The 26,310-nt window shown below is 40.4% G+C and overlaps 3 protein-coding genes across 4 annotated transcripts in view; 1 reads left to right on the top strand and 2 right to left on the bottom strand.

Moving 5' to 3' along the window:
• The window catches only part of MED12L (mediator complex subunit 12L), a gene marked incomplete at its 5' end in the record, with an annotated part of 324,843 nt that overhangs the window by 218,248 nt on the left and 80,285 nt on the right, over window positions 1–26,310 (top strand). The window lies entirely within an intron of this gene.
• P2RY13 (purinergic receptor P2Y13) lies at window positions 9,523–11,184 on the bottom strand. Its single transcript, XM_082655457.1, has 2 exons — window positions 11,127–11,184; window positions 9,523–10,669 (listed from the first exon to the last, which is right to left on the bottom strand). Exon 2 carries the CDS (start codon window positions 10,652–10,654, stop codon window positions 9,653–9,655), a length of 1,002 nt encoding a protein of 333 aa, XP_082511583.1. The 5' UTR covers window positions 10,655–10,669; window positions 11,127–11,184; the 3' UTR covers window positions 9,523–9,652.
• On the bottom strand, window positions 17,689–20,641 carry P2RY12 (purinergic receptor P2Y12; the record flags this gene model as incomplete). The annotated part of the gene is made up of 2 exons (XM_082655453.1): window positions 20,554–20,641; window positions 17,689–18,722 (listed from the first exon to the last, which is right to left on the bottom strand). Exon 2 carries the CDS (start codon window positions 18,697–18,699, stop codon window positions 17,689–17,691), a length of 1,011 nt encoding a protein of 336 aa, XP_082511579.1. The 5' UTR covers window positions 18,700–18,722; window positions 20,554–20,641.

Genomic DNA, 26,310 nt, shown 5'->3' with positions numbered 1-26,310 from the left:
AACGCTTTAATGTTTCCTGGCTGAGATTGGTATCTTTAGGTCTCTGTGCTTGAATTACTGTGTTTAATCTGTCATTTGAAATGATTTGTATCTATTAGGTTTGCTTTCAATAAAGCAGTTACCTTTTTCTGGTATGAGAACTTCATGTGTAATGGTCAGTTAAAGGGGAGGGATGGTTTGGCGACTGACTCTGGAGACGTGCCTGCATCTGACCTCCGCCCTCATACTGATACTCTCTTCTATACCCGGCCAGTTCCTCACTTTGGAAATCTTCTTGTGAGGGGCGGTGTCAGCCTTGATAAGAGCTCAGTAACTGGTGTCACATAGTTTCCAGTGTGGATTTCAGCCTCTCCACTTAGGTGCTTTCTTACTTTGGGCAAATCATTATTATATCTGAGCTTCAATTTCTTCTTCTGAAAAATGGCTACCTTGTAAGATTGTAAAGTTTAAATGAGATAATACACTATAGGATAATTCCTACAGTGTTTGAAACTTGGTTGGTACTTAGTGAACAGTAGCTTTTTTTTTTTTTTTGATCAGAGGGAGAGTAAGTAAATGAATACGAATGGGGGTGTTTTTATGAATATAAAGTTGGAATGATTAAAAATTTAAAAACATTCTGCAACTAGAAAGTCAAGGTTAAGTTCATAATATTTTGATTATCTGACACATGGGTGTTGGCACACCCTTTTTTTTTTTGTTTGTTTTTTGTTTTTTGCGGTACGCGGGCCTCTCACTGTTGTGGCCTCTCCCATTGCGGAGCACAGGCTCCGGAAGCGCAGGCTCAGTGGCCATGGCTCACAGGCCCAGCCGCTCCGCGGCATGTGGGATCTTCCCGGACCGGGGCACGAACCCGCATCCCCTGCATCGGCAGGCGGACTCTCAACCACTGCGCCACCAGGGAAGCCCAGGGCACACCCATTTTCTGACTGAAGCTGGTTCTCTTGGTTGTGTGGTGACACTCACCATGTGATTTGCGCCTCTGCTCTGTGGGCCATTTCACATGGAGCATCTTCACACTGTACTGCATAGGAAGCATGGCAAGGAGCTACTACTCCACCTATTCTTAGAAACCCTTGGAAAAGGCCGAGCTAATATAACAGCTGTTCTTATTTCCTCCTTGGAACTCCTGTGAACTGAGTTCACAAGAGTAGCTTGTCGTCCCGCCCTTCCTATTGCAGATTGGGGCTCTACGCCACCTCCTTCTTAGAGTGACCACTGACCTCACAGTTGTAGATTTGTCACATTTGACCTTCCCAGACTGTGGGATTCTGCTGACTCTCATTTCCTCCTCGAACTCCTCTTGTTCCTCAGTTTCCCAAGGAACGTCTTGGTGCTCCTTGTCGGCAATCCCCGCCCCCACAATCCCAGGCATCGCTCCTCTCTTTCTATCTCGTCTGTCACGAGACTGGTGCAGCATGGCTTCTGAGGTGCTTAGCTCATTCCTTGTTCTCTCCCTTTCTTAGAAAAGATGATTCCCTTGGCTTCTGATCTAGCCCTGTCTTCAGAGCCCTGGATCCATATTTTGCCCCTACTGGCTGGACTCCTTGACCCAGCTCTCTCACTAGGACTTCACATTCAACACGCCCGTCACGATCAAGGACATCACCCAAGCTAAGGTTCTTCAAAGCAATGAATCTCGATTGGGAGGGGGTGTGATGGGGATGATGGACCCCATTGAGAATACATTTTGCATATCAGTCACATACGTTTTCCATGTAAACCCATCCTCTCCAGTGATCTTGGACTCAAGACCTTTGTCTCTTTTTGAAAATGTCTCTAAGTTCCATGTCAGATTTCTTTCCCATTGGCTCTCGCCTGCATAGCTGGAAGGCTTCTTTAACTGCTCTCTTGGCCTCAGTGGCTCCGTTAATTCAGAACTGCCTATTGCCGGCAAGTTGCTTTTGCTAAAGCACGGCATAGAGAGCAGTAGTCTTCACTTCAGCCACCTTCAGTGGCTCACGGAGAGCTCCGAACACCCCAGCAACCCGGAAGTGCTGTGCACTGAGGTCCCCGTTCCCTTCCCAGGCGCGTCTTCCCCACGCACGTGCTGCAGCCTCAGGCCCTCCGTGGCCCCTCTCGCTGGGCCATGGCACAGCACCCACCCTCACCTGAGCCCTCCTCCGAACTGCTCAGAGCACCGCGGGGTTCCCTTCCGAAGCCTCTGTTTTTCCCCCGGGGTCCAGTTCACACGTCCATCTCCTGTGAGCCCTTGCTCAGTTTCTCCATTTGGCAGTAACGGCCTTTTCCTCCGAGCTTCTCTGGTGAGCTAATTATGTCTCTTATTCCACGAACCACGTTCGGATTCATTATGGTCTCTGTGCGGCTTCCAGGGAGGCCCAGGGCCCTGCACGAAGCACACAATGAAGGAGTGATGGTCTAAATGAGCGAGTCAGCCCACTCTTTGGGCTGTTACTCCTCTTAAGAACCAGAGGGGCCCCCAGAGGGCTCAGAAGGTCCATGGTGGGTCTGTTCATACCCCTGAGCTGTTGAAACTTTTCCTGTGTTGAGACGTCTCCCTCCCTTTTCAGGAGCCCCCCTCTTCACCATTCTCACAGCTGGGGCTTGAGGTGTCACCCCTTGAGGAATTAGGTTTGTCCCGACTGTCAGAGAGGCAGTGCAGCAGAGCCACTGAGGTGTGGTCTTGCGGCCACCTTCCGGGGTGTCTGTCCCAGCTGTGCCTCTGCTTGCTGGTGGGGTCGTGGGCACCAGGGTCAAGGTATCTGTTCACTTGGTGCCTCCGTTTTCTTTCTTTTCTCCCCAACAGGGAGCCCTGTAGTATCTGTCTCCTGGGGTAATAGTGAGAAGTAGAAAGGTGATAACCCTTGTAAGGTGCGTACGTAACATGGTGCGTGGCACATAGCAAGCATTCAGTAAAGGAGTGTAAGGTCCTGGGAGGTGCTTGTCAGCTTCTAGGTCAAGGATAATTAGCTGGCAGCGTGCGGACCACTAGGGTCCACACGTGAAGGTACTGTTTTGTGGGATTCAGGGAGTGTGAGGGTGACTACGGAAGCTTTGAAAATAACAGGAAATATGGCGGAGTGGACTGGATTTATGATTTCTCTTGAAAACATTAGAAGATCTGCGATTGTCAATATAGTGGTTAAGAACATGAGCTCAGAGGGGCTTCCCTGGTGGCACAGTGGTTGAGAGTCTGCCTGCCGATGCAGGGGAGGCGGGTTCGTGCCCTGGTCCGGGAAGATCCCACATGCCGCGGAGCGGCTGGGCCCGTGAGCCATGGCCGCTGAGCCTGCGCGTCCGGAGCCTGTGCTCCGCAACGGGAGAGGCCACAAGAGTGAGAGGCCCGCGTACCGCAAAAAAAAAAAAAAAAAAAAAAAGAATATGAGCTCAGAAGCCAGAGTCTGAATTAAGAGTCCTAGCCTTGCTACTTATAAGTCATGTGACCCCGTGCCCGTTGCTTAACTTCTCTGTTTCTCAACTTCTTTATCTCTAAAATGGGAATAACAATAGCACCTGCTAGGCTTCCCGGGATTATTAAACGGACCAGTATATTTAAAGATCTTGGCATGCTTGCCTGGTACCTAGTAAATAGTAAGTAATGTGTGCTGTTTTTGTCGTTGCTGATGCTGGTTTTACTACTGCTGTGGCTACCAACTGGCAACCCTGGGCCCCAGTTCCCTCCCGTGCCAACAGCTGGCACTGAGTAGTAGATGCTCCCCTAAGTGGGACGTGAACTTTCCAGGTAGCTGTAGTTCATGCCACTGCCTGTCACCTTATATCTGTCCTGCTCTCTTTGTAACAATGTTGTTTGTCTCCTGTTGACAGATCTCACCCTTGGGCACTCATGTCCAGCAGTGCAGTGCTGTGCTGTGAATCAGTCCTTACGGATGTATGAACCTCAAGGAACTTTCAGCACAGGGGTTCTTAACATGTGGCCCAAATCGGTAGCATCCTTATCTCCCGGAAACTTATTCCCAGGCTTCACCCCAGACCTACTGAATCAGAAACTCTGGAGGTGGGCCTTGCAATCTGTGTTTTAAGAATCCTTCTAGCTGGCTCTGGTACCTGCTAAAGTTTGAAAACTACTGATTTAACACATGTGTCCTATATTCATATTACCTACATTTGGTTTCCTTGTAAAATTTAAAAAGTGGAGTTGTGTTTCCAGGCACTTCAGTTGATTTGTAAGGGCTGCTGTCTTTTCAGTGTGTACTCCCTTAGCTATTAAACACAGCTGGGTGCGGGTTCCTCTGCTGTGGGGCTTTTGTTCTGTTAAGATCTAATCTATGTGAGCTTTGATCTATTAACTTACTGGAAGAGTACAGTTTACCTGGGTTGATGGTCAGGCATTTTTAGAAAGAAGACTTTAGAAAGTTATGGAACGAGCTGCTTTCAAATGCATATGGAATATATGAAGTGATGAGATTAATAAGACTGAATAATTTATATTCTGATGTCATGATCGCTTTATCAGCCATCTAACTTCTTTGAGTTGGGAATTCACACTGCTTCTCTGCCTCTTCCTCCCCAGCCTCCGCCTTTTTTTTCATTATTTTATTTTTTTAACTTTTCATTTTATATTGGAGTATAGTTGATTAACAATGTTGTGATAGTTTCAGGTGTACAGCAAAGTGATTCAGTTATACATATACATGTATCTATCCTTTTTCAAATTCTTTTCCCGTTTAGCTTGTTACATAATATTGAGTTCCCCATTTTAAATATAGCAGTGTGTACATGTCAATCCGAAACTCCCAGTCTATCCCTCCCCCAACCCACCCATCACCCCTGGTAACCATAAGTTAGTTCTCTAACTGTGTGAGTCTGTTTCTGTTTTGTAAATAAGTTCATTTGTATCATTTCTTTTTAGATTCTGCATATAAGTGATATCATACACTATTTCTCTTTCCCTGTCTGACTTCACTCAGTGTGACAATCTTTAGGGTCCATCCATGTTGCTGCAAATGGCATTATTTCATTCTTTTTAATGGCTGAGTAATATTCCATTGTATGTATGTATCACATCTTCTTTATCCAGTCATCTGTCGATGGACATTTAGGTTGCTTCCATGTCTTGGCTATTGTAAACAGTGCTGCAGTGAACATTGGGGTGCATGTATCCTTTCAGACCATGTTTTTGTCTGGATATATGCCCAGGAGTGGGATTGCAGGATCATATGGCAGCTCTACTTTTAGGTTTTTAAGGAACCCTCATACTGTTCTCCATAGTGGTTGTACCAATGTACATTCCCACCAACAGTGTAGGAGGGTTCCCTTCTCTTCACACCCTCTTCAACATTTATTATTTGTGGATTTTTTGTTGGTAGCTATTTTGACTGGTGTGAGGTGATATCTTATTGTAGTTTTGATTTGCATTTCTCTAACAGCGATGTTGAACACCTTGTCATGTGCCTCTTGGCCATCTGTATGTCTTCTTTGGAGAAATGTCTATTTATACGTTGCATTTCTCTACACTAACAGTGAATGATCAGAGAGAGAAATTCAAGAAACGATCCCATTTATGATCTCATCAAAAAGAATAAAATACCTAGGAATAAACCTACCTAAAGAGACAAAAGACCTGTACTCTGAAAATTATAAGACACTGATGAAACAAATCACAGACCACACAGACATATACCATGTTCTTGGATTGGAAGAATCAATATTGTCAAAATAACTGTACTACCCAAGGCAATCTACAGATTCAGTGCAATCCCTATCAAATTACCAATGGCATTTTTCACAGAACTAGAACAAAAAATTTCACAGTTTGTATGGAAACACAAAAGACCCCAAATAGCCAAAGGAATCTTGAGAAAGAAAAAAGGAGCTGGAGGAATCAGGCTCCCTGACTTCAGACTATTCTACAAAGCTACAGTCATAAAAACAGTAATGGTACTGGCACAGAACATAAAAAAATACATCAATGGAACAGGATAGAAAGCCCAGAAATAAACCCATGCGCCTGTGGTCAATTAATCTATGACAAAGGAGGCAAGACTATACAATGGGGGAAAGACAGTCTCTTCAATAAATGGTGCTGGGAAAACTGGACAGCTACATGTAACAGAATGAAACTAGAATATTCTCTAATACCATACACAAAAATAAACTCAAAGAGGATTAAAGACCTAAATGTGAGACTGGACACTATAAAACTCTTAGAGGAAAACCTAGGCAGAGCACTCTCTGACATAAATCGCAGCAATGTTTTTTGATTTGTCTCCCAGAGTAATGGAAATAAAAATAACAAATGGAACCTAATTAAACTCAAAAGCTTTTGCACAACGAAGGAAACCATAAACAAAATGAAAAGACAACCCACAGATTGGGAGAAAATATTTGCAAATGATGTGACTGACAAGGGATTAGTCTCCAAAATTTACAAACAACTCATGCAGCTTAATACCATCACAGCAAACAACCCAATCAAAAAATGGGCAGAATTCCTTCCCCTTTTACAGTAATTTCTCTTGGTTTCTGAAGACTAATTCTGCATGGGACAATATCCTCTCCCACTTCTCCTGCATCAGGGGTATTTGGAAGGCCTTATCCAAGTCAAAATGATGACAGTTTAGCTTTTGACAGAAGCCCTTAATTGTGCTCTGAGCTTACAGACTTTACCAAAGCTACTAATGTTTTTTTCCACTTTTCCCTCGCTTCTATGTCTCATTAATGGCTATGGTATAGTTCCCCATTCTGTAAGTATTCTAGATTTTAGTATTTGTGATTGCTAGTCTGGGAAGCTCTCCTCAAATAGTTGTTCTTCATTCTGTGAATGTGATTTTAAGCTGACTCTTCTCTAAGTTCTTGGTAGATTATTTCATTTTACACGTCAGGAACTCTGCTTTTGACTGCAATATTATTATAATTTAATGAAATATTTGCATTTGTGGTGGACACATTTCCTATTGAAATTTTATCTTGAAAGATCTTTCCCAAAAATTATATTCATTATCTATATCCATTCAGTGTATTTTGAAAGTATTATTAGAGCTGAAATACATGGGTCATATTCCCAAGCATAGTTTGAAATGTGGCTTAGATGCAGTTACTTATACATTATTAGAGTCTGCTCATGATTGTATAATGTACTCAGTAAAGGTAACATGGATTTAGTGACATCTCTAATAGTTATCATGACTTAATTCTTTTATTTTAGCAAATGAAAATCAGATGTCAAAGTACTTTCTAAGAGTTTTGGTGATGGTAATATGCTACAGTTACAAATTTTACTTAACCAAAACCGACAATACATAGCTAAAGCATTTTGTCAATAGCTTTAAAACTGAAATGATGATAGACGTTAGCCCCCAAGCTATACGTGTACTGTTTAATAATCCTGCTTCCTTCCCGGTCATTCACTAGTGAACCCAAGAACACCCACACTTCCCAGGCCCCTGTGTACATGTATAGGAGACCAACTAAAAAGAGCTTGAGCTTTCAAGAAGTTTATATTATCATTTGATAAGAAAAACATCAGTGAAAATTGGCTTCCCTTTTGCTTCTCTAGTATGTAAAAATAAAGCCAGTTTGGCATTTTATCAAATATTTATTGATTGCACAATGAGACACAATTTCTGTTCTCAAAAGTACACATAAGGTATGAAAAGAGTTGATACATGTATGAGCCAGTAGTTACAAAGCAGTGTGATCATTATAATAATTGAGGTGTGACAACACACAGATGATGGAGTGATTGGATTTGAGGTGGTGGTGGGAATTTAGCCAGATGAGATTTCATGGTTTAAGTGATGGCAACTTAGGGTTCCACGGATGGATAAGAGTTTTCTTGGTGAGTCAGAGGGAAATTTGCAAGTGCAATGACATGGGGGCAAAAAAGGAGCATGGCATTTTCTGATAATTATAAACTTACACAAGAGTATGAATTTCCAAGGATGGAAGAATGCTTAGGAAAAAAGGCCAGAAAGGTGGACAAGATCCAGGGCCTTCAGGGCCTTTGAGGCCATGGAAAGAGGCCTGGAGTTCACAGTCTGATGGTTGTATTGGAACTAGTGGCACTTCTACAGAGCATGACTACTCCTTTGTACATTTTATCTAGAAGGTGCAAATCAGCATCTACAATTCCAGATAAACATACTTTAGCAGCTCTTTTTTGAACCACAGAGGGATTCAGGAAAACATATGGAGGTAAATAAGTACAAGTAGGTCACCATCCTCTAAAAATTTCCCAGTATAGATGTTACTGAGCGTGGGTCAGCAGTTCTATCTATATGTGTACCAAGAATGGCATAACGATGACATATTCTATTTAAGACATTTGTAATTTATCCTCTGTGGGAAATATTGTGGGAGATACCAAAAAAACATGACATATTTTCTGTCTTCAAAATATGTTGTCTTTCTTAAAAAATCCTAACCATCTTTGGAGGTTGCAGTCAAGAATACAGCAAGCTAGGGACTTCCCTGGTGGCACAGTAGATAAGAATCTGCCTGCCAATGCAGGGGACACGGATTCGAGCCCTGGTCTGGGAAGATCCCACATGCCGTGGAGCAACTAAGCCCACGCGCCACAACTACTGAGCCTGCGCTCTAGAGCCCGCAGGCCACAACTACTGAGCCCGTGAGCCACGACTACTGAAGCCCGCGTGCCACAACTACTGAAGCCCGCGTGCCTAGAGCCCATGCTCCGCAACGAGACGCCACCGCAGTGAGAAGCCCCCGCACCACAACGAAGAGTAGCCTCCACTCGCCGTAACTAGAGAAAGCCCGCTCACAGCAACGAAGACCCAGTGCAGCCAAAGATAAATAAATAAATCTATTAAAAAAAAAAAAAAGAATACAGCAAGCTAGTAAAAGGAACTCGGCATTGAGGGCCCTAACATACCCAAGCAGTGGAAGAGGTAATTATTTTCACCCAGAGACATGAGGAAGGAGCATGGAGGTGCTGGCCCAGGAAGGCTTTGCTGAGTAGGTGGAATATTCAACCACCGTTAGAGTATTTGCTGGGCAGAGGGGCGATTCCAAAGAATCAGAATACAGTATTCTTGCCCTTGAATTTGTACACACTCAGGATGGAAGCGAAGTGTTACAGTACAATGTTTTATGTGGCTTAGTAATGCTGCTCGTGCCTCCTATGGTGTAGCTGCGTACTGGGGAAGAGGCTGTTTGTAACTCTAAGAAGAAGCGCCTTCACCAGGTATCTGGGCTTTCTGACCTATTCCCCAGACGCTTTACATCTAGCATCCCTTTCAACCTCTAGCCTCAGTTTTCAACAAGGACTCACAAGGTGGGTTTTTCGGGTTTTTTTCTTTTTAAATCAGCAGGTGGGATACAAAAGCAGTAGCATTGTTTGAATTACATGTGCAGAAGAATGTGAGGTGTTTTAGAGTGGAGGAATGTATTTTTCATAATTAGAAGATATGTATTTTTAGGAATATACATTTCCCCACGATAAATCTTTTCCAAAGTGTAAGTGAACACTCTTGAAAAGGTGACTTCTAGTGGCTGTTCGCTTCCCGTTGCATTCTCTTACGGATACTTCATTTCGGCTTATGAATAGATCTACGTGGAATTAAAATTTATATAATCCTTTCTGTACGCGAGGATAGTAAAATGTAAGAAAGCATTTGCTCGAAGCCATCTTTTCTTTCACTGCTTACATTTGATTTCCAAGTAAATTGTCTTTTGAAGTCTTGTCAGTCAATCGTTAACCATGATAAAGTTATCAGCTTAGGGTTATATTGTCTGACTGACTCGTAGGATTTTCCTGGGTGGATGCTGCAATCTTTCTCCCTTTCATACATGGTAGCCTTTCTGTGAATTTTTTACATAAGAATATATATATTAAGGGATCCATGCAAATGTTAGTTGCTGCCAAAAAAAGGGTGGTTTCTTTAGCTAGAAACAGTTGATTTTGCAATCGACAGTCAGTCTTACGGTTGGTTTGACTGTGAGTATATGGGACTCTGACGAAATGAAATGGAGCGAAACACACAAAGAAGACAGCCACGACAACAAATACTTTACCTTCTAGCCTTTTGCTGTTTTTGCTGCCCTTCCTCTTGGACTTTCTATAAGAATTGTATACCTTTTTTGCAATCACCATATAGCATAGAAGCATTAGGACAAAAACAGTCCAGAAAATGGACTGGGAAATGTAGTTCACCACTTCATGCCATTTCAGCCCAAGAGGACCCTTTAAGGAGGCACACTTTTTCACAGATGACGGTGTTGCTTCCTTGTTGCTTAAGATCATATTTGGCAGGGAGAGGAGGAACAAAAAGAGCCAGATGAGGGTTGAGACCACTTTTGCAAAAGCAGGTTTTTGTACGAAGAATTTTCCAAAAGGTCTGATGATCTTGAGGAACCTGTCAAAGGCTATGAGCCCCAGCAGTGTGATGCCCACATACATGGTCTCATAAAAGACGACGGCAGAGAAACGACACACAAAGGCTCTGAGCTGCCAGGGTCCGAGGCGCGCGTCTGAGAGGATTTTAAACGGAAGCATGAGCGTCATGATCAAGTCGGCCACCAGAGTATTTTTGAGGTAGACAATGAAGGTGGAGGAGCTGGGGATGTGAATGAACACCCACAGGGCCAAAGTGTTCAGCAGGGTGCCCAGGAAGAAAACGACAGTGTAGATGGCTGGGAACACCAGGTGCGCTGCCTGCATGTCCCTGGGGCACCTCTCAGACCCGTTGAAGCCCTTCATCACTGTGTCGTTCATGCTTTCCAATGTCAGCTGTTACACATAAACATACACACACAGTAAAACAAGAAGCATTTCATGATTTCAAAACACTACTTGTTAAAAGCAGACTTTAGGTTTGCAGCATGTTAGCACCTTACATGTCTTCATCCCATTTAATAGATCATTTGAGAAGTCCCATGTTGTTTCTGGCCAGAATTTTTAAAGCACATAGTACATTTTTGGTACTTGTAACAGTACCATTACTTTCACACCCTGATGAAATCCAAATAACTGGTTCTACCCCATTCACAAGTTCGGCTTTTGGCATGGCAGTAAAACAAAGCTGGCTAAGATGTAAAGTTACTCATGTCAGATTGCTGTACATTATGTAATTTCCTAGGCTCATAATCTAAGGTTTGTAGAATGTTAACCTTAAAGCATTTTTTTTCCCCTTGAACCTATGCCATCATTTATAAGCAAGCCACTCATAATAACAGCTGAAATTCACCTTTGTTTGGGAGGATGCTCAGCTCAGTGTCTTCCGATCGAGGCAGTCATTAGTTCAGCTCATGAAGGCCATGTGAAGCAAATGTCGTTCTGCTTTCTTATACCCAGTTTCCTTCCTCATTTTCACGTGTGCAGTGTGATCCATTAGAACCTCTTCACATGCAAACCTTTGGGGGATTTTCTAATAAGGAAGCTCTCTCATTTTAAACTTATATACTGTTAATCTACTCTGGTTTGAGTAAGTCAGTTTAGTTGCAGTTGTTTTTATATTTTCTCATATAATAACTTCCCTGCAGTTTATCTTCTCTACATGTTCAATGGAATTTTTAGTGCCTTTTGTATATAATGATAGGGAGAAATGTACAGAAAACAGCCCCAAATTGTAGGAGAATAAGAGTTGACTCTAAAATCAGACAGCATCGTCATCTGCATCCTTGTAGCCTGCTTTTTTCAGAAATGTGTGTTCATTAGGTATGACCTGATTATTTCTGTAGACATGTATCTTAGTCTTTTGGTCTTTCGATCTCTGAGAGATAAGAATGTGTCGTCTAAGAGTTAAGGGCTATAAGACCCAAATTTTGGGGGGTTAGAATTCCAGATTCACCAATTATTGGGTATTAGATTATAGACAAATGATTTAGTAGCTCTGTGCCTCATTTTCCCCATCTGTATAATGGGTTTAATAATAGTACATACCTCAGTGTTGAGAGGCTGAGATGAGTGCCTAGAATAGTGCTGACTATATATGAAGCATGAAAAAAATGTTAGCCACTCACTGCTCTGGTGAGCGAATTGCAGATTTAAATGGAGATATACTGTTTCACTTATTAGAAAGCCATTTTTGGAAGTCTCTTCTTTATTTGTGATTGTATGCCAAGTGCTGAAAACTTCAGGAATTTCATCAGTCAACATTGGGTCAAGTTCTATAAAACTTTTGGAAGTATGTAATTGCTGCTTTTGTATAGAGAAAGCTGTTGTCTGTGAAGAAATGTTTGCTCCCCAGATAGATAAAGGGAAAGAGGAAATCAGAAGATCCTATGAGGGAATGTAGAGTTCTCCATGGTGAGTTTATGAGGGAATAGGATGCCTGATAATTTTGGTTGGAACTACCCAGTGTGGTGGCACAGTCTGAAAAATTGGTGTTTGATTCAAATAAATTGATCCTTGGGAAATACAGATTCTGGATTTTATTAATGTAACGGAACATAATTTAAACATATATCCTTTTATTTGCTTCAGTAGAGAATAAAAGCAAACTTAAAAAAATTTAAGTAGAGGGATTAGATCTATGTCAATTAAGTATAAATTTCCTAATGGCTCCAAATCCATTATTTAGATGCAGGTTCAGAATAGTTTCAATTTAAACAAGGGAAATGCTGTACAAGATAGTTTCATAATATGAAAACTGGAAATCACTTTTTGGTCAAATTTCAAACCGAAATGTGGGAAACCTAAGAGGAGGAACTGATTTACGGTGGCATTTCTAGAGTTACAGAAGTATCTTCTCTTAAACGTAGTAGGTTTCACAATGTTTGACTGTAGTAAGTATCCAACAAATCACTCACTCCTTTATGTCCACGTGCTTCAAACGTATTAGCCAACAGTCTCTTAGTTCGCAGTGGTGCTGGTGCCCCCTGAGGGAGGGTCCTTCACCCTTGATGCCGTACCTTAGAGGCTGTGATGGGACAGGAGCACCGCCTTAGGAGCCAGAGGGCCTGGGTTCATTTCCTTATTCCACCTTTACTTGTGACTTTGGTCAAGTGACTTATGCTCTCTGTGAAACCAGTGCCCCCTCTTCACAATGAAAATAAGTAATAGTATTTGCTTTATAGGGTTGTTGAGGGGATAAAATGAGTGAACGTTTGTCAGGTGCTTTGAATAATGTCCGTCAAATGGTACGTGTTAGTAAGTTTCTTGTTAAATGAAATTAAAAGAAAAATGGAATACTGTGTGCACCTGTGGGGATAGTGCACAAAAGACAGGAGTGAATCACAGAAGATAACGGATGAAGGGTCCTAGAAATTATTCCGATTTGGCAAGCTCCTAAACTAAACATTTAAAATCCTATCAAGCTCAAAGGGAATTTAGTCAAAACCAATTAAATCACACAAGCTAGACTTTATAAGGGATTATCTGGTCTTATTTAATTCTTACAGCAGTCTCAGAGATCCATCCCATTTTACAGATGAGAAAATGGAGGTGCAGACGTTAAGCAGTTTGCCCAAAGTCCTGCAACCAAAGCCCACTGTAAACCCTCATGGTCTGGTTTCAGAGCCCCCGCTTGGAACCAGCCTCTCTCTCTCCTGTCTGCCAGAAGCCAGAGACAGGGTGAATGTGGAATTGTTTACCAAATTCTGGAGTTTTTGAGCTGCGTATTACTGATTGATGAGTGAGGAGATAGAATCCACTGTAAAGTTTCAGGGACTTGTGAAACTCTTAGTCTCAAAGTGAGGTGCCAGGTTGAAAACGTAAATTGGTTCATAGCAGTAGGATCAGGAGAGAATCAAATATGTAAGGAAAAGTCATAGAAATTAGAAGCCTGCCAAATGGGAATAAACTACTTTTTGCATTTGCTGTCTCCTTAGGGATTGTCTTTTGGATCAGAGTCAACAGTATAATGTTCATGTTGATGTAACCACTACCATATAAATGACAATTGAAAAGATGTGGAAGTATTTGCTTTCATTTGGAATGAAAGGCAAAGTGGGAACTCCTGTACTCATAGAAGAGCCTTTTACTTCCCATCAAAGGATACCACGGTACTTTCTCAGATTATATGAAAGTGTTTAAAATCCCACAATGAATTAGCCCAAGGTGGTAATAATCTAAAATAAATTATGCAGTTTAACATTAACTGTAGTGATCTGTGTATGAATAAATTTAATGTTAGAAAATCTCTACATAGAACTGGAAACAGGCAATAAATTCACACTACTATCTGAAACACATATATTAATATCCAGTTTCATAATTTTATTATAAAAGGAAAACCAGTGTAAAGAATTCAAATATAGACATATGTAGTAGAAAGTGAAAGTTAATTCCCTTTACATATACCTACCAGTGTGTGTGCAAATATATATGTATATATTTATGTATTGACATATTAGATCTTTGTTTCGTTCCATGTTAGTACATGAAGATTTGCTAACAAGTTTTTTTTTAAAAAAGTTACACTATATAAAGGTACCATAGTTTAGTTAAGCTGTTACTGATGGACGTTTAGATTTTCTTTTTTCCCCATTTTTCCTCTGTTGAAAACATGCTGTAGAGCAAATACCTCTCCATGTATTTTTGTATTTTGTTCCAACATATATTTATAGGAAGTTTCCTAGAAGTGGGATTACTGGGTCAAAAGCTGTGCATTGCAATGTTGAATATTTTCAAAAAGCTTTCCAGAAAGACTGTACCCATTTATAGTCTCACCAAGTAGGATTATCCAGCACTATTACTAAAAATCTTTTAAATCAGTTCTAAACTTACAGGTGAAAAAAGCCGTGTCATGTAAATATAAATTTATTTATTAGTGAGGGTATATATCTTTTCATATTTTCATTGCCTATTTGTATTTCTCCTGGAAATTGATTTTTTTCTTGCCCTTTTCCCATTTTCTAAAAAAAAGTCAGGCTGTTTCGCTTTACTTATCAGCTTGCAAGTATACTTGCATATATTTAGTTCCCACCAGCCTCACTGTAATCCCAGTTCCCACTTTGGGTGTTACCGTATCATCTAGGTCAGCCGTAGGAACCTGTAGGTGTTTTCAGTGCAAAACTGCTGAAACGTCGAGAGGCATGAAGAGGGGGTTCTTTCTCTACATAGGGCTTTTCTCCCTGTTTTTAGAGTTCTAGTCCAGGGGTTGTCAATCTTCTAAATAGCCAGTTAGTAAATATTCAGGTTTTGTGACCCCTGCAGCCTGTCACAACTATTCAACCCTGTTGTTGTAGCAGGAAACCAGCCATAGATAAAACCTGAGTGGGTGTGGCCTGTGTGCTAATAAAACCTTATGGACACAAAAACTTGAATTTCATACTTTAATGCAACGTAAAGTTTTATTCTTCCTCCTGAAAACATTTGAAAATGTAAAAACCATTCTTAAGTCACAGGCTGTACAAAACAGGTGCTAGGCTAGATTTGGCTTGTAGGCTAGAGTTTGTCACGGCTGCCTATGACTGTTTATATAAGAAACCACTGAGAGAAACTTTCAATAACCAGCATCCTTAGGACTTGTTAGCCACTAAGGCCATGGGCAAGACTACACTTTGTTTGTCTCATCTTCTGAACCTGAGTCTACAAAATTTGGCATCTCCCTCTCTCCGTCCCTCCCTCCCTCTCTCTCTCTCTCTCTCTCTCTCTCTCTCTCTCTCTCTTTCTGTCTCTTGAAGTTATTGTGAAATGTGACATGTATTGTGTATATTAAAGTTATTAAAGCTAGAGATAGTGACATTTTCTGTGTATAATGAGTGCTCCATAAATACTGATCTCTCAGTCTGTCTTGAATGGGATCAGTTTGATGTTTGATATAGAAGTATCAACAAAGTGTGATTTAGAGTTTAATGTAAATGTTTCATGTTATATATAAAAACATAGATAATTCCAAACATTTTACAATTTCTTTTCCACAAAAGTACTGTAATACCATTAGCTTTTCTGTTTTGCTTTTTTTTTTTTCTTTCTCTTGTGGAAATTGTCATCTCAGTGAATGAGTTTAATCCAAAATGAAAGATTGTTCAGGAAATCTCTGCCCATCCTGTAGTTTCCCGACACCTCATGTGATCCTGGCACCGTGAGGTGGCCAGCTTTCATCCACTCTCTACCCCTGACTTGACTGGATTGAGGAGTAAACCTGCCCTTCACTTTTCCCATATACAAAGTAAGATGGTCCGGTTAGTTGATCCTTAGTTTCTCTTCCAGCTCAAATATCCTGGTATTCTTACAGAATGTGCTTACTCATGTGACATGAGGGTGAATTGCATTGGTTTACCTGGCAGAAATGGCTACTGCCTTTGCCCCAGCCACAGGTCGAATATGCATCTCCACTGACATCCAGTGCTTGCTTGCAGAAGTGCCAGAGAAGGAAATGTGGCCGCTGGAGAATAGCTACCATCTAGGGAGTTAAATGAGTTCAACTATGTACTGAAATTTAACTCAGCAGAATAAAATAGATTATTATTGGAGTTCAGTGAACTTCCTTTTCCTACAACTCACCATTTTTATTTCTTCTCACATTATATTTAGATATTGGTTTCTATGCCTTGTATTTGGGAATCACCTCTGAGGAGCCTAAATAATTGAGATGAATCGTGTCCACTTCCAAGTGTGTTACGTACTTTTTTTATAATAAAAAATAATATGGCTTGTGGGGAATCAGACTACATTATAAGTTTGACCTATTTTTTCATTTACATATGAACTAATGGATGCGAGACGTCACCTTCAGAAGGGATTTTGCCCAACAGTGTGTAATAAAACGGATTGTGTTGGCAGCTGTCTTTTCTTAAAGGGGTTTGATGTAGGCGTATATGAAAGATGAGTCATAGTATCTAGTGTCTTTGAACAAAGAAATTCCCACAAAGTATGTTTTAGAGTTTAATGTAATTTTTTTTATTATCTACACAAACAGGTAATTCCAGACATTTTCATCACTTTCCTGCTAATAGTTATACTGTTCAACTGCATAATCATGTTTAACTTGTTTTTCTCATAAGGGAAATGTTCATTAACCCAACTCGCAGGCAGTTTCTAGAAGCTAGTTAATAAGGATAAGTATCGATGATGGTATTGTATTTACTGAAGTTGTCAAAGTAGTAGCAAACTGGTTTCTCTGGTGTTAAGGATATATTCATAAGTTTTTGGTATTAGAATGTCATAAGGCAACTATTTTAATAGCTTTCCTATTTTTGCTCTTTTTCTTGAGAAGGTAGTTTTAAAACCTCTACTTAATGAAAAAAAATTTAGTCTCATCAATTACCATTTCAATTAGTTTAAATCCCTTAAGTTTTTACTTATAATTAAAAGTTAGTAGTTACTGTTCTTTGCATGTCCCAGTTACTTATGAGTATCACAATAGGTCAGCATTTGGTTAAGGGACCGGGATATATACACATATGTAAGTACGTTTAAGTATATATACATATATAAGTATATAAGTATAATATTTGGTCAGAAGATTTTATCAGATCTATCATTCTTAGTTGATTACAATAAGTTGATAATAGCATTGTGATCAGTAATATATTTTAAAAATTACCGTAAATGTTATTATATGTTTACCCATTTTGCCAAAACTCTACACGTCTGACTTCTGTGTAGTTTTGCATGTGGCATGGTGACTGGGTGCAGTTTGTTTTGCTACACAGCTACATGTTCAGTTACTTTTCTGCATTTTAAGATTGCTTTCAGTACCGGACAAGTAAAAGAAAATTGCTTTTGTCACCTTCTGTTACTTGTTTCAAGAGTCATCATGACTAACTCAGCTACTTCTTAGTCAGTATTAATATTTTCACACAGTGCTTGCCTGTTTGGAGTTCCAAACACTAATAGACTGAAGTACTACCTCAGTTTGTTTACATTGGGGTCTCTTCACTTGGGTCACCACCATCCTGTCCTTTTTTCCTGTTTTTATGGGATGCAGAATTGGAGCATCTCAGCATACTCATCAAGGAATTTTTGAAGGATTTGCAAAGGAAAAAGTAGATGAACGGATCCAGGCACGCGTTTAAGGAAGTTAACCAGAGAGTGCTCTCTTTGACGTAGAACAGAGTATTCTCAGCAGAGCAGTCAAAGACATCCCGGGTTTGACTCAGGGTGTAGGGAATTCGGGCAAAATGGAAAGGAACGAAACAAATAAAAAATACAGCAATGATAATGAAAACTTTGATGTTTACCTTTTTCTTGGGGACTTTGCCGACGCCCCTTGTTCTCACGTATGACTTGTACAGTTCTTTTGTAATGAGCGTGTAGCATACAATGACAATTAGAAAATTAATCCAGAAAATGACTTGACAGATGTAATTGACTATTTCATGCCAGACCAGACCAAACTCTGATTTCAGGAATGAGCATTTCTTCACATTCTTGTCACTGGGCCTCCTGTTGGTCAGAATCATGTTAGGCAAGGAGAGTAAGAACATGAATGCCCAGATGATGACAGAGAGAATCTTAGCCCCCAGGAGGTTGTTGGGGTTGGATGTTTTAAATGGCCTGGTGGTCTTCTGGTAGCGATCGATAGTTATCAGTCCTAGGAATGAGATACTGATATACATCGTGAAATAAAATACAACGGAGGTCACTTGGCACACGAAGGCTCTCAGCGGTCCTGTTCCCAGTTTGGCATCGCTGAGGATTTTGAATGGAAAAGTCAGAATCATGAGAAGATCAGAAATGACTGTGTTCTTAAGGAAAATAATAAAGTTGGATTTACTGTGGATTTGAAAGAAAATCCTCATTGCCAGGCTGTTTGTGATGAGTCCAACGAAAAACAGCACGGTATAGAAGAGCGGGAAGAGGACCTGGGTGATTTTGTAATCTCGGGTGCACAGGCTGCCATTCCCAGCCGCAGTGGTGAGGTTGTCCATGGCTTGTGTTTCTCCTTGGCTACCTAGAGGGGGACAGAGGGCGTGATTATTTTCAGTCCCAGATATTTGATTTCACTCTCATCTCGGGGGGTAACATTTTTGGACAAAAATTGAGGTGTCTGAGCCTCACTGGGTTGGAGTGAGTAAGAACACAGAAAAATTGAGGTGTCTGGTCCTCCCTGGGTCGGCGTTAGTAAGAACAGAAAAATTGAGGTGTCTGAGCCTCACTGGGACAGGAAGAACACAGAAAATTAAATCTCAAAATATTTCATGGTGACAAATATTTTATCTGTAGCAAAATAAAATAGCCTGAAGAACACTGTGTGAAGGTGTGGCTACTTTGTGTTTCTTGTTCTTTGAATTTTTGCCTCTTAGAGGACATTTATTGATCTTAGGCAAAAGTGCACATACATAAAAACTAGAAGAGAAATACTCGGGCTGTGCTTTGTTCTTCTGCAGCTTCATTTCCACGCCTTCTAACTTTTTTGTTTCTATTCACAGTCACTTTTCCTACACCATCCTTGTTCCTGGACTTCATTTTCCTCTAGTACCTTCAAAGGGTTCTAAGGAGAAATGACCGATAATTGCTGAGTAGAATTTTAAAAGTAAAAAGTGAAAAGAAATCGGTATAACATCACTTGTGGAAAAATTGTTGTTAAATAAATAAAAAGCAGAAAACATTTTTTTTTCTTTTATAATTGGAAGGTATTTCTGCTTCTCTATTGCTCAGTCATCCGTTCAAAAATCAGCCTCATAGAGACTATTCTTCAGCTCCAAATATTTTAACCCATGTGAATCTCTTTTCCAACTTTGCTCAGTAAATTTTAAGGTTTTACATATGTTTTCTTGAATATCATTCAGTGCAAATTTTTAAATGCTAAAAAAATAAGGAAATGGCTTCTGTATGTAGGCATCAGATGGCATTCCTCAAAACAGCCTGGGCATACTTTCTAGATTTATAGAGTGTATATGATTAAAATAAAATACCAAAATCATGTCCTTGTCTGGTTCCATAGGTTGTTATACCACAACAGGCAGCTATAAAGGAAATTAACACTTGACTTGAATACATTATTTGGCATCTAAGCTTTGAAATTTAAAATGAAATTTGTAAAATTTTAATTCATCAAAAACAAATGGAATTGATTCTGTGTAAAGTGTTATTCCTCAATATGACATGGTAATGTTAAAGTACAAATATCTAAATCAAAAAAATCCTTCCATTTAAAAGATTTAAATATAGCAAAGGCAGCGCTAAGTTCCCCCAAATGTCAGTGGAATTCTTTTTTCCATCCTTTAATTACTGAAAGTAGAACAAGTGAAGATTCATGTCACAATATGGCTTCAATTTTCAATACCGCCTCACCTGTTTAACTTAAAAAATCAAACAAACAAACAAACCTAAATAAACCCTAGTATTTGACACAAGATCACTGATTTAACCTTCCTTGCTACTGCTACTTGCCTTTGTTTATGCCCTGATGGTTTTGGAAATTCTACTTTGGGAATGCTCATTTTGCGTAGACTGTAACTTATTTAATAAGTATTCTTGGTATTGAGAACTTCGGCTCCCTCTATCTATATTAAATTTCATTTTACACTCAAGGTAAAATAAGTAAGACCATTTGAATTTTATTTCCATGTTCTGTGTAAATTTTTTTTTTTTTAGTGAAGAAGTTAATGGTTATCTCTAACATCGTTAATGCAGCTTGTATTTTAATTTATATTCCATATAAGTACCTGCAATGATATTGCTATTAAAGTTTTCCAACTTTAAGAAAACTTGAAAAAACTCACACACACATCATAGTGCAAATACATATACTTGTCAAATACTTCTAGAGATAAAGTTACCTGGTTACTCTGTTGATTCTGAAGGATTTGAATGTATCCAGTATGTGGTAGTTAATAAAACCTGCAGAGTGGCATCTGGTTATTTTCCTTTTAATGTCTTAGTTTAGCTGTTTACACTCTTTATGATAGACAGTCTTCTGAGCTTTCATCAGTAAGGTCTGGAGTGTTCTGGAGAGAAATAGAGGGAGAGAGGAAGAGGACTTCACAATCAGAAATTACCTTCAGACACCGTGGACTCAGAGCTATGCAGACGCTGTGTTTCTGTCTGGCTGCTTTTAGGACTTCTGCTTTTATTTCCTTGGGAAATATGGGGCAGCGTGGGTGAGAAGTCATCTTTTAAAAAGCAATTTAAAATCTTGTGGCTTTTTACTGAAACCTGCCATAGAGTTGATGCTTTGTGAGTTCTTTGGGTTATTTCCCATGAAAATGATAAATCCAAGTGGAGATCAACCCTGTCAACGTCTGCTTCCTGGAGAAGGTTGCAAACTTGCTTTCTCAGATGTTCATTTACCTGGAAACACATGTGCTCAACACTGGGTGATATATTGCCTTTTAACAAGTAATCACATTTTAACTCTTAATGTGTGCTCGTTAGGGATGTTAGGTTTCTTGCTCTTTGTTTTTTTCCTGGTTAATAATGTCAGTATTTTAAATCTGTGTTTGAGCAACTCTTTGTAGGCGACACAGTTTCCCCCCATTATAAATTTTAAGATTCTAAAATTACATTAAGAAAGAGAAACAGTTGTATCCATTGCCAGGCTTATTATATAGTGTCTTTCATGCTTTTCTCGAGTAGAATTTAAATATAAACAAATTATTATTACTTTTCTTTTGACTTTGCTTTTGTTTTTTTGGGGAAATATATCATTAAATGAAGGGACTGTGGAATCACTACTACCTTTATGTAAATATTTTGGGCACTCACGCATGTGTACACACTCGTACGATATTTCAAACTGTAGTGTCCTTCTGTTACCAGCAGATCCACTTGGGTAGGTGTCTTTGCTGTGAACATATGTTTTGGTTATTTCTTTCTTCTGAGTTTTGAGTGTGTCTGTCTCTGTGTAGGTTAGATAATCTTCAAGGATGGTTTTCAAAGTACAGAACAGCAGCTCAGCGTCACCTGGGGAATCAGGAGAAATGCACTTTCTTGGGCACCAACCTAGCCCCAGTGGATCAGAAACTCAGGAATGCACCCCTCACCTGTGGTTTCACATGAGCCTTCCAAGTGGTGCTCATACACACTCAAGGTTGAAGACCACTGACTTAAACTACCTGAGAATTTTGTTGGCATTATGGATTTGAAATCAAGCTATGAATTTGGGTAATTTCAGTTGGAAATGTCAGTCACGTGATGATCCCCATCTGTTAGTCATCTAGAGGTGTCACTTTGATGCTATACTTTTAGAAGATTAACTTATTTGTTGGTTTAGAGAGACAGCATACTTTCTGAAAAACCTTTTATGCTACATACACTTCAGAATAGTAACAGCCAACTTTTGATTTCTTATGTTGTCACGAATTAACTAACATTTTATGATCTCAACTGTTCTGTGAAGTAGATAATCATCTTGTTTCTATTCTCTGGATGATGGAAACTAAGGAGCAGAGCAGCGAAGTTAGAGATCCTGTTCAACTCATACTGTCTGATTCCAGAGCCTGCATCTGTGACCACTGTGTACAAAAATCTTCCCCATCTCACTGTCTCCACAACCCCTCCCGACATGCCCCACCCCTACATTGAGGCCCAACGGTAAGAGGTCAATGCCATGAATGGAATGGCTACACTTTTAAGAAGATAGGAGTCATGCTTGCCTTCACACCAGATTGTCAACTTTAAAGGAAGTTTGTGAAGTGTTTCTAAGACCTTTGGATGAAACAAGGCTTTTGGAAAAAAAAAAAGAAAAATCATGACTATTTTCAGCAAATTAATATGCCATGCTAAAGGAACACTAATTCATGCTACTTTATGGAGAATTTATATTTCCAGATTCCTAAAGGGCTATGACTAGGGATTTGAGGGGTAAATGAAAGGCTCCAGTTCTTGATCTAAATTAACTTTCTCTTTCCTCTGATTTTAACTCACAACCACACCTATCTGTAAACCTTCTCTAATAGTATTTACTCAGTGGAGGATGACTGGAAAAGTGAAGTAATTCTATATACCCTAGAATTTTTACATGCAAGTGGTTTAATTGGTTTCTTTATTTTATCAAGTCTGTTTATCTGAAAATATGTATTTGCTTCAAATAGGATTACTGTGAACAGAGAGGGCCATGCCCTGAAATGGAAGGACCCTGTGGTCCTTGTGAAACCGGGTTGGGACAGAAGGATGGAGAGGTAATTAAGCCACTGGATGAGCTCTTAGGCTGTTTTAGTTCCAACATCTTACAGTTTTGAGATGCAGTCATTTTGACATTAGTGAAGGTTTGGATGGAGCACATGCATTCTAAGGCACTTCTTACGTCATCTAGCTTGGCTTTACCTGTTAGCGCGTACAAATTCAGGTTAGATATAAGATAAATTCCAAAAGCAAGGAGTCTTGGGCATTGCGGTATTTAGCAAGAAAAGAATACTACCTCTGGTGATGCAGTTATTTGTCAGCCTTGTCTTGAGTGTTCCGCTTGAAAGTAGAGGACTAGTATATACCGTTAAACTGCTTGACGGCCGTTACGCTCCTAGGATGCTCTGAGTTCGTTGGATAAAGGCCTCATTTTGGCCACACTGGGGACTATAAGCTATTTTTGAACAAAGCTTTCCTTCACAAATCTAAGTAAAGGAGTCTCCGATTTTCTTGAATTAGAAAGAGTTACTCCAGGCCAGGTGTATTTATACTGAGAAGCTACTGATCTCCTTGTTCCTTTCACACAGCCTCTCCACAGTGTGCATGCCCATCTCCCCCCGCCCCCCACCAGCCCAAGGCTTATTACTGCTGTAACACTGATTTGAATTTATTTTATTCTAAACAGAATAACGTGGTACATTGAAAGCTTCAGCTGAAAGAAATAATGATTGGAGGGGAAAGGAGAGTACATGGCTCTGATAATCTCACCACCATTATGGCATCCTTGTGAACACACACACACGTTTTGGCAACATTTCTAATCACTCATTTTAAAGAAATGAAGATGACTAATATCAGCCTTCAGTTAACTCCAAGTTTTCCCTTTTCAGGACATCTGGCTCAAGAGACATCTTTTAATTTCTGTGGTACAACAATCCTTCCAGAGTTTTTGGATGTGCATCCTCCTAAGTTTTTAAAAGATCGATTAAGTGTGAGTGTGAGATATTATCTGAAGAAAGAAAGTGATTGATCTGGAGGATGAGATGTTCAGAACTCGGGGGGGGGGGTGACCTGTTTAACCCAAGGACAGCAGGGGGCTAGCGTGAAAGGGGTTAGCTAGACTTCCACGGACTCTCCTATGGATTCTTTCTCCACCCCACAAACGTGTCCTTCAGGGTATCAACAAGAGAATAATTCTTTGGTACTGATCTTTACAACTATGCAACTTGAGGGTGTTTTAATACCTAGTTTAAAGAGGAGAACTCATTGATACCTTTGGATACATTTGGTCCATTTTCTGAGATTGACCTTATTCTCATGTATAAGTTGCTGTTTAAAGACTTGTGCATTTTCTACATGCACAAAAAATTGATGTAAACCAATCTTGTAGGCTATTGAAAAAGAGTTGCTTTGAAAACGTGTTTGCCTTTCCTCTTTGAAGACGAGTAACGGCTCTCACGGTTTCCCTGAAAAATGTTAACTGTCAGAAACACAGTCGTCATGCCCCATATGGAGGTTGACCGGTGGTTCCCCCCACCACCCCGCCCAGCTAACTGCAGGCTTCTCTTGCTTTTTAATTCCATCCCCTTACTCTCACCTCATGGCTTTGCTTTGCTTCTGGCCCAATTCCCTGAACATAACAGAGCCAATGAACTAATACGAGCATCTTCAAGTTCCTCACTTCTTCACCTCCAGATTTCCCTGTATTTTCACCAATTTTCTTTTTTGTCTATGGTTAAGTGGAAAGATGTCCTGGTCTTTTGAAGTTAATCCAGACAAGAGGTCACTGTTACCCATCTCCTTTGTCAGTTATCTGCCCTCCAGTCCGGATTTCCTTTATGGAGACTCATTTGAAGCATAGCTTTGAAACCAGTTTGTCATTGGTTATCCTAATACAATGATCACTTTTCTCTCAAGCCATTGTTCTTTATACCCAACTACTAGTAAGTGTGGTTTACTTCCCACACCTTCACCATTTCACCATCTGCTCTTACTTAAACCTCCTGTTTCCTACCTTCTGCCCCTACCACTCTAGAGAAACTTCTCTTTTGAGGTTCACACATGTGGTTTTCTTTTTTTGTTTGTTTGGTTTTTTTTGTTTTTTGTTTTTGCGGTACACGAGCCTCTCACTGTTGTGGCCTCTCCCGTTGCGGAGCACAGGCTCCGGACGTGCAGGCTCAGCGGCCATGGCTCACGGGCCCAGCCGCTCCGCGGCATGTGGGATCTTCCCGGACCGGGACACGAACCCGTGTCCCCTGCATCGGCAGGCGGACTCTCAACCACTGCGCCACCAGGGAAGCCCCATTGTGATTTCTTAACTGTATTCAACACTGTTGATGACCCCTGTTGCTAACTGTCCCTTCCCTCGCTTTTGTGACCTTGACTTGTCTGCTTATTTATTAACTATGGAGAGTGTGTGTCCATCATTTGATGGTTTATTTATCCCCTTCACTATTGCAGCTGTTTTCCCTCCCAACCCCTGCCCAAAGAGAACATGGAGGTTTTGAATGCCTTCCAGTTACATAGTGCTCTTATCCGTAAGCTGTCACTTCTGCATTAGACCTGCCGTCAAACCACCTACTAGACATTTGTAATACATTTCCACCTACCCCTTGAATTCCTCTCACCTAACGGTGAATTTATGAGCTCCCCCCTTATAACCTACTCCTTCCCCGTCCCCGCCCGGACCCCAACAAATTGTATCTAGTGAGTCCGTCTTGAAATCCAGTGAGATGCACGTTCACTCAGATGCCTGATCCTTTCCTAACTTCCTCAGATACCTCTTGATTTTGCTTCTTATTTTTTATTCCCACCACTAAGACCTAGTTTACACCCTACAGACTTTTTTGGTCTAAACTTCTCTCTGCCTTTCATTTTTCCTCTTCAGTTTTTTTAAACACTTAGTTATCAGGTTAAGTTTCCTACTAAACTAGTTTTTTTTTTTTCTTCATCCCTGCCCTATTCTTTTAGTCACATGTTTCTTCATTAATCCACTTGTTTACTCATTATTTCATGCATTCAACAAATATTAAGTGCCTAGTCAGTGCCATTAAGGAAAATATAAATGTGAATGGTCTAGTGAGGAAGACAGACATTAAACAGATACCTAGAAAATAGGTGCATTACACAGCGATAAATGCTCCAAAGTCGCTTGTCCGCACGCCTCCCTCTGCAGTGAGGGCTTTCGCTAAAGTGAGTTGACAGAGGGAGGGACCTGACGCTGTCATCATGCATAGCATTTCCACACGTGCACTTGAGGCTGTTGAGAGTATTTCAGGTGGCGGGAGGAGACCAGCAAAGGAAGGAAGTGCCCGGCACCTTCGGGAAATGTTGAGCAATGCAGCACAGCGTGGCTGTGGGGTGCCTGCAGGGCAGGCGTGGAGGTGCAGTAGTATCAATGGACAGCAGGGGGTGCTGTGTCTGATATGCCACTAAGCATTTTACAGACAGATCCCCACTCTCACCAAAACCTT

This window comes from Grampus griseus, assembly GCF_964374135.1.
Source record: "Grampus griseus genome assembly, chromosome: 5".
Lineage (NCBI taxonomy): Eukaryota > Metazoa > Chordata > Mammalia > Artiodactyla > Delphinidae > Grampus > Grampus griseus.
This window is presented reverse-complemented; position numbering and strand designations above follow the sequence as displayed.